Here is a 9,262-nt window from a genome sequence, read left to right on the forward strand (position 1 = left end):
GTTGACGAAAGTTTAGAACAATTGATCCCATAGACCATCTGTTCTCAGACTTGTGGGTGTAGTAGTAGTAATAATAATAATAATGATAATAATAATAATAATGATAATAATAATGATAATAATAATAATAATAATGATAATGATAATGATGGTAATGATAATTTTATTTGGCAATGAATCAATATACATAAAATGCAGATAACGAAAAGAACACATAGTTCGAAATAACAATTACAATTACCGAGGATAACACAAAAAAGTATGTAAGCTTATTTCCATTGTGGTCCTGCAAGGTAATCAGAGAAAATCGTCTCTTTACTACCTATCAAAAGCCATGAACATCCTAATGAAGATGCACCCTTCGGCTTCTGGACTTGGCCCATGAGCCTTCTCCTCCACTTTCGACCACTTTCCCTCCACTTCCTTCCACTCGTCTATGTGGAACCCAGAAACGGGTCCTTTGCTTCCTTCTCCTCCTGCCAACAAGTGACACAGAAACAGATCAACACTAATCTGACACAGGCAATGGTCCAAAGTGTCCTCCCGGAAGCGTCTATGGGAGGGAGGGTCTGAGAAATCTAAAGGAACTGTTGGCTTCCAGTCAGTGGAACTCAAGACAATAGTTATCGTTCCCAATACTGAGTTCTCGATCCACAAGCGGATTTACTAAGCTTTTGGTCTTGAGGTGACAAACCTTCAAATGATCAAGAGTCTATACACAATCGGCTTACTTAAATTTCAGTTCAATTTGACCTACCTTCCGGTACGTTTTATATATTGCATGAAAATAGATTAGTACAACTGCGAATATTTTGCTGTTTTTCTATACCCAACATATACGTGAACAAGGTCCTTGGGGTCGCGATCTTATGTCCTGAGAATCAGGATTGGGGTCATTGGAAAAGAGATTGGTAATCAGTACCAGATCACAGTAACGTCGTAGCACATAAGTAAAATAAACTTTTATCCCACCGTCGGAAAAGAAGACACTAATGTCGAAAGTTCTATATATTTCGATCCCTAACTGTGATCCTCTTCAGCAGAAGAGGATAATTTTTGACATAAGTATTTTCTTTTCCGACGATGGGATAAAAATTTATCAGTACCAGGTAGTATAAACCAGATACCACACAAGAAGAAACAGCTTATGTAATCTGAAATTATCCTTTTGTGGTCTATAGGTATATATCGATGTCAAACTTGCTCTGGTTCTCGCAAAGTGATTTTATTCAAACGAGGGAAACCATTCAAAGCGTCCATGGGTTAAATCAGCATCGAGTTGTACTTTTGACTGATGTTAATTATGCCTGCCGCAAGTCAACTACATTTAGGGCAAGAAAACACCCTCAAAACGTTAAGGCAGCGTTTCTCAACCAAGGTTCCCCGGAACCCTAAGGTTCCGCAAAAGGTCCCTAAGGGTTCCGCGAGAACAAGTGAGATAAGCTAATGCACTTTTGATTCTTTATTTAATTTCATATACGTAATATAATTAAACACGCACGACATATTCTTGGTTATTGTAATAATGTAATATAGACATCATCCTATTTTTTTTTTATGCGTAGGGATTCCTCGAGACTTGCAATTTATAATAAAGGTTACGCAAGGGTAAAAAGGTTGAGAAACGCTGATTTAGGGATTAATCCCGCCGATAAGGGATTTTATTCCGCTGAGGGAAACTCCTAAGAACGTCACAAGGTTAACCCTGGATCGATTAACCCTTTGAGGTTCATTTGTTACGTTCATTCTATCTGCCACCAGTCGATTTTATTCAGTTACATGAATCCCCTTGTGACGTCCCAGATTGCAGCAGAGATAAAAAAAAAAGAAAAAAAAAAAAAAAAAAAAAATCCCAACCCGTTGACCGTTGCCGAGTATCCTGGGGCTCCGGGTCAGTTGGAAGAGATACCTAAGAGGCAACGGATTAAGGCTGGTGAGAAGAGGCGAATATCAAGGCTAATGCCTTTATATTCTTTCTCTGAGAGCGGAGACCCTCCTTTGCACGAGTAACTAACTTCCTTAGGTTCCTTTTCTTTAGACCTTCGTTGTGGCAGACTTGAGGCCAAAGTTGCCTCTCCATCGATCGGTCGAGACCTCGTTTCGGCCCTCCAGCTGAATAAGATCGTCTTGTATCAGCCAGAACGAAAATCACCGTAGCCAAGAGGCTATTTTGTGACGTCATTGATTCATGACGTCACATATACGCGGTGTGATGGTCTCTTGACGTCATAGATATACCACATGACGTCATTGATCTATGACGTCACATACGCGATGTAATGGTCTCTTGACGTCATAGATATACCACATGACGTCATTGATCTATGAAGTCACATACGCGATGTGATGGTCTCTTGACGTCATAGATATAACACATGACGTCATTGATCTATGACGCCACATATACGCGATGTGATGGTCTCTTGACGTCAAAAATATACCACGTGACGTCATTTCTATATGACGTCACATATACGCGAGGTGATGGTCTCTTGACGTCATAGATATACCATATGACGTCATTGTCTTCTTTCCCACGAAAACTCCCAAGGCGTAGGGCGACCTTAGCGCATCGGGCGAACGACGGACAATAACTTTGTTGAGTGATCTACTGGTAGGGACCATTGGGTCTGTGGGTCACGTTGTCTCTTTGAAAATTATTTTTTTTACCTTATTCTCTCTCTCCGTCTTTCTTTGCCTATTTCTCATCCCCTGCGCCTCTCTCTCTCTCTCTCTCTCCTTCTGTCTCTGTGTCTCTCAGTCTCCTCTCCTTCTCTCTCTCTCTCTCTCTCTCGCTCACTCTTTCTCTGTTCTTCTCTTTATTATTTCTATCTCACATTCTTCTTCTCTCGCGTAATTCTTTCTCTATCTTTCCCATTCCATTTGTGACCCACCTCTCCCCAACTCCATCCTTCCCCATCACTCTCTCACTTACCCTCCACCCCCTCTCTTTCTTACAAAGGAAGAATCACCTAACCACGGCAGCCTGGTCCTCTCCTCCCTCCTCCTCCTCCTCCTCTTCCTCCTCCTCCTCTTCCTCCTCCTCCTCTTCCTCCCCCACCAGAGCGCCCACAATGAGGCCGGGCAGACATCCTTCATGGACGGAAACAATGCATTTCAGTTGTCTAGTTTCCTCTCCCTCCCCCCTCCCCCTCCCTCGTCTCCTTCCCCTCCCCTCCCCTCCCCTCCCCATCGTAAGACAAACCCCACCGAGTCTCCCCCCCACTCCCCACCCCCACCCCCACCGATAACAAACGCATCATCTCTCTTACCCACAATAGAAATCATTCTATACTATCAATCGCCTTTAATTTCAGACACGGAGATGAGCCCTTCTTGCCCGGGCGCTCGCCTCTGAAAGCGAGTTAATGATTTGTCACTATTCAATTATGTGTCGCTTTGCCCGACCGCAGACAACCTCCCTCACAATCAATACCACCACATCTGGTCCTAACAACTGTTTTCGCCGCCAATTTTTCACTCCGTCCCTCCTGATAAAAGACCGTTTAGTTTGTGAGGGTTGTTGATATCAATTTATTTCCTTTGATACACACATATAATTTCATTACACTACAAATCGCTTCAATTGGGCTCGGCCCTGCGCTCCCAGCCAGCCATTACTTGACATGCTCCCCCGTGATTGGTCCAGAGAGTGTGACGTCATCCAATCGAGACTGCAGGACCCGCCTTACCTAATAATAAATAGGAAGTTGACCAATCGGCGCGCGAGGGTCGAGGGTGGGCGGAGCTTTGGATGGGAACTGTGTGACTCGGGAGAGGTCTGTCCGTTCCAGTGCCGCGAAGAAAAGCGATATGGTTGCCATTTCCGTGGGCCCCATCTTAGGTGACGCATAAGAAGTGTCGGTCTTCACCAAGACGCTGTCGCGGTCCGAGATCTTTCTCAAATTCTCTCCTGCCGGAGTGGTGCGCACTCTGGATCTCCCTCTCCCTCTTCATCTTTGTGGTGTCTTTAAGAAATTTTGCGCGATTTCGGGCTAAAGTGAGTGGATTTTCCCGCGTCGGGTGGGTTTTTCGACCTCGGAAAAGAAAAACATTGACGGTTAAAGGTGCGCGCTGAACCTTCATGTCGGCAACGACGGTGGAGCCGGGAGAGCTGCCCCCGCTGCCTCTAGTGGCCCTCGGTCCTCAGACTGACCCCATATCCCGTCAGGTCACCCTGGAGGACCATGACCTCATAGAGAGCAATTCTCGCAGCCTGAACGGTAACAGCGTTGGCAGGTACCCGATGGATCCCACAGAGAAACATTTGCTCCTCGAAAGAAAATACAGCTTCGACAACCACAGCGTCCAGGCCAAGGACTTTGCCGTCGACGCCACGAAGTATGCCCTGGAAGGCTCGAAGCTCGCCCTCGACACGTACAAGGCCAACTTCGAGAGCCGCAAAGCCCAGCACTCGTCGGTGTTCAATACCGCCACTTGCCCCACGCACACCATTGATGCCATCCTGGGCCTTCGCAGGTCGCAACCGAATATCATCGGCAATCCCGGAGGCTTGAGGCCATCGCCGCCCTCCGAAGACCTCTCTTCACAGCACCATCCGACTCTCCACGCCCTTGGCGCCAGCGCCGCCACCACGACCGCGAGTCACCTGAACAGTAACGGTAACGGCAACGGCGGGTCCCCTACGCGCGAGGGCCTGGAGGTCGGAGACGAAGACCGACTCGAGTACAGTACCGACTACTCCGATACTGAAGCATCGACGATGACCGGATCAGATTGTAAAGGTAAGTACTCGTTTCTTATTCGCTTCTGGCTGCAGGTACGGCGAAGTTTCGTCATTATCGTAAGAGAGAATTCACAATTTACCTACCTTGAAGCTAAACAGCCTAAAATAATTTAAAGAAATCCGGAGTAAGAATTTTTTATTATTTATTTATTGGTACGGTTTAAGAAATTCATCAGTATTTCAAGACGTGTGTTACTGAAAACTATGAAGAGTACAGGGCAAGCCTGACAGTGCCAGCGTCTAACGGCACTGAAGAGAACGGCCGGGGAATGCGGGACGCCCAATTATCTCCGCCATCTTCGTTCCCAGACTCTTCACTGATTAGCTCCTCTATGGCGTCGGATTCCGCTACCGGATGGATGAGCGTCAAGGAGCTTCTGTCTTTCTCCTGAAGCCAACAGATAATACTACCTACTCAAGACTGGAGTAGGGCTCCTTCTGCAGTGAAACTTTACAGAAATATGCAACAAGAATAATAGGATTTCTCTTAAAAAATCGCCAGTTACATATGGTAATTACTAAGGCTGGCTTTGAAGGGAATTTTTTATCAGGATACTGCTTGTATAGGTTATATATGCTTGTCATTGGTAGCGTTTTGATTATTATTCATATATAATAATAATTGTTGTGCACGCCTGCAGGGCCAAAAATATCAAGCAAATATTTGCATCACTAGATAATTGTTTTCCTGTTGTTATAAGTCAACAGAGGTAAACGTATATTCTTTATTGAATAAGCGTTACATTTTTGGTTCTATGCCGATTTAAAATTATTTCCTAATAGAAGTGTCAAGTTTCCTCAAACCCCATTCTTAAAAACCCAAAAGCAAGCACATCTTGTGCAGATGACTGGACATGCTGCAACAGTACAGACGTCCTTTGCAAATGATCTTGAGTTGTATGTTTGTAATAGTACAAGTAGCGCTACAAGTAAAGGCTTCTACGACCGGTCGACGCTACTCGCCGATCCTCCTCGCTGGCTCGCCGGCGGGATCGGAGGGACCACCAAGGCCCTGGCGCCGAAGAATAGCCGCCTCTTGAGTCGCCCAATCACAAACCGTTGCCTTTCGAATACCAAGCACACTCGAGCTCCTCACCTCTTTGGGACTAATCGCCCCGAGTTTTCCGTGGGCTTTGAGACACACAAAGGAACCTGCCCGGGGGGGGGGGAGCTCGTTTTCCAGGTGGGGAGAGGAGAGAAACTACTGCTGGTGCAGAAGGGGGGGAAAGGAGTGAAGAGTTGTTGCCAGAAACATGGTCTTCACGGGGAACTTGAAAACTTTCTTCTTCTTTTATCTCATTTCTTTATCCTGTTCTTGGGAGGATGTGTGTGAAAAATTAGACATATAAAGTTTGTCTGCTTCTGAACATCAGGGAAATATAAGGCATCTTCCTGGCGTGTTGCTTTGAATTCACAGGCGAAAGCCTGATGCTTAAGAATGAAGTTTTATTAGACAGCTCCTGTACATCCAAATCAAGTAACCAACCGGCGGGCCATTAGGGCAAGAAGTTGATGAACCGTCACATCTCACTACATTACAGTTGATGGGGAATTGTGACCACCCTCATTCAATGCTCTCTTCTTCATTCATCCTCCCTCTCATTCACTCCACTTAGGGCGCACTTGAGTGGCAAATCAAGCAAGGAAGTGAATCAGCTTTTGTCAGGCGAAGAAAAGAAAATATTTGTGTTATCCTACCTGCTGACGATTCATCTGCCGACAGGTCCCGCGGTGCCCAAATGGTCAGCCCGGGTTCTAGTGGTGGTGGTGGTGGTAGTGGCGCCATCGTCAAGATCCTGGTGTTGCGGTGGGGAGGTATCAAGATTAGGTTAGCGTTGGTGTTGTATTACTTGAGGGGGGTTTGGGATGCTGTAGGCGTTACGGTGCCCCTCCCCCCAGGTTGCCGTTACTGAGTTACAGCTAGCTATATTGAACTACAGCGGGGCGATATGGTTCCTCTAGATCAGTGGATCTCAAACTCTTTCCTGAGCGACCCTATTTGGAGCATTTCAATCCTTCGCGACCCAAAATAAAGTAAAAAGAAACAAAATGGACCGTGATATATACCCTTTACTTTGGGAAAAAATAATATGTACAGCTTTTCTTTAACAAAACTAAATTAACAGAGGATGAACACACATTACATAAGTAATGTGCGGTTAAAAGAAAAATTTAATTAGTCAAGTATTTGAAATACTCTGAAAACGTGAGAATTTTCCGTGTCCCTGCGACCCATCAAAATTGATCTCGCGACCCAACTTTGGGTCGCGACCCATAGTTTGAGACTCACTGGCCTGGAGCAAAGGGAAGGAGTGTTGATCATGCTCAGCGTTCAAAGAAATGGCACTACGGATGCATTTTTTGGAGATGGAGTTGAGCTTAAAGATCTTGTTTGAAGAGGATATAATTTCTTATTGTTAGAGCAGTTACTGTAGTGAAATCCAGCTTTTTTGAACAATGGGTGTATATCCTTTGGTGTCTTTCAGCCAATTATCCTGCTCATTCTTACTGGGTTGATATTCACTGGGGAAAAAAGTATGCTAACCATTTGTGAACTTCGCAAAATAATAATAGAAAAAATAAGAAATGATGAAAAGCTGAAATTCACTAATACCTAAGAACTGCAAGACAGCTCTCTGGTAATAGTATAAGAATATAGGAGATTGATGTTCTGGAAGGGATTCGAAATTTGATGCCAATGCGTTTGAGGTCATGGAAGTTAGCTTATTTTGTGATGTTTCAGGAAATCAGTAAGGCTGTTCGTATTCAATCTTCATAGTGTAGGACACCTTATTTTCTTCTTTTCTACATCAATGGTACTCAATTGATTTCTTTTGTAATTTTCGTGGTGTTTATCAGTAGTGGCGTCCACAGCATTTGTTACCTTTGCTATGATATTCAGCAGGTTACCAAAATTTGTTGGTTGAGAATGTCTAAATCATGCCGATGTTTTGGTCTTCTAGAAATCATAATGGTAATGCCATTTCATTAGAATATTGAATTTCGTTAATATTGTGATTTTGGATTTCTCGACACTGTATCTGTATCAGTGAGTTATTTCAACTGGTCCCTGAGATATATTTTAGTGAATATTTTCATGCTGTGGATGACTTGTACCATTCTAGCCTTGTTATAAAGGTTAATGAAACAGTTTTGTAGGTCTTTATATATTCTAACCACTGCTGTAGTGAGTAACTCATTTACTTTATAGGTCGTTAGAGGCCCTATTTATTGTTGCAATCGTCAATTCATGTATTTGTGTAGGTTGTTAGGTGCCTTGTTGTAGTAAACAATTCATGTATTTGTTTTATAGGCCCTTCGGTGCTCTAGCCACTGTCATAGTGATATACGAATAATGGTAATATAAGGTAGAGTCTAGGTAATAATGTTATGGTTATTGTAGAAGACAAAAGGAGATTGATGCTGCAGTTACTGTTGCATGGTGAAGAAGGTATCGAATTTGTCATTATTGAAGAATCTATTGTTCTTTTTTCTTGTTGTAGTGGTATGAATGATGCAGGGTATACTATCGATTTATCTGATGAAGGGAGAAGATGATAATGATGATAACGCTCTGAGTGTTTGGGATAGAATGATGCTCCCTCAGCAGAAGTCCCTCTCCACGGGGACACTGCCGTCGTAACAGTGCCAAGGGTACCTGGACGTGCTGTTTCTGTTCAGGAGTGAACATACTGATAATAACTACCGCTTAGAGGTTTACTGACCTAAGTCGAACCCCCTCTGATTCACAGTAGACGGTAACGTTCCTTGGGCCCCCCCACAGACCTCTCCGGGAAGAAACTTTGAAATGTTGTCTTTGTTGTTACTGGTGTGGACCTCTTCCTGGGTTGCTGAAGTCCTTAGTTGTCACCCCTCTGTACGTGGGAAAAGTGAGGTGACATTAGTTACGATTGATAAAGAGATCTTGGGCCCCACTCCGGAGACCAAGTACACGGCCCACGGGGTTGGACTTCGGTGTTGATGGGAGCGAGAGGACAACTCCAACATCCATCACACGGAACTAGCACGATTAGTCATCTCCCGTTGGACCCATTGAATATACTATTATGGTGACAATCTCTCTCGTTCAGATTGATTCGTTTTGTAACAAATTTAAAAGTGAAAAGAGGAGCGATCTTTTTTTTTTCGGTCACGATAGCAGAGTAACTAACTGTCCAATGGTTAGAGTAATATTGAAACTTGCATATGATGTACCAGATGGGTTAATATTTGGACCAATCTGTTTCCTTGTTTACAGTGATGAGATTACCATTTATCAATATAACTGTGTGTTAGTGGTAGGTGCCCCAATTCTGCTGCATATATACAAAACGGTCATGTATTTGAAAATCAAAAATGCGGTTCCCGCTTTTCAAATACTCGGTTGTAATTTTCGTTTTGCCTAGAAAAATATTTTTAAGGCTAAATAGAGAATAATTATCTATTATAAAAAATAAAGTTTTATAAAAGCAAGTACGACTTCAAAACATTTAAAATTAAACTTTATTATGAAAA

General features: G+C 43.7%; 1 protein-coding gene across 1 annotated transcript in view; it reads left to right on the forward strand.

Moving 5' to 3' along the window:
• The first annotated feature begins 3,855 nt into the window (after positions 1-3,855).
• LOC143026360 (uncharacterized) overlaps positions 3,856-9,262 on the forward strand; it is an 84,789-nt gene continuing 79,382 nt past the window's right edge. Inside the window, exon 1 of the mRNA XM_076186619.1 lies at positions 3,856-4,745. Within this exon, the coding sequence (XP_076042734.1) occupies positions 4,085-4,745 (661 nt within the window). The 5' untranslated portion in view covers positions 3,856-4,084. The remainder of the gene's footprint in view (positions 4,746-9,262) is intronic.

Source organism: Oratosquilla oratoria, chromosome 6 (genome assembly GCF_046742065.1).
Source record: "Oratosquilla oratoria isolate Oo_2021 chromosome 6, ASM4674206v1, whole genome shotgun sequence".
Classification (NCBI taxonomy): domain Eukaryota; kingdom Metazoa; phylum Arthropoda; class Malacostraca; order Stomatopoda; family Squillidae; genus Oratosquilla; species Oratosquilla oratoria.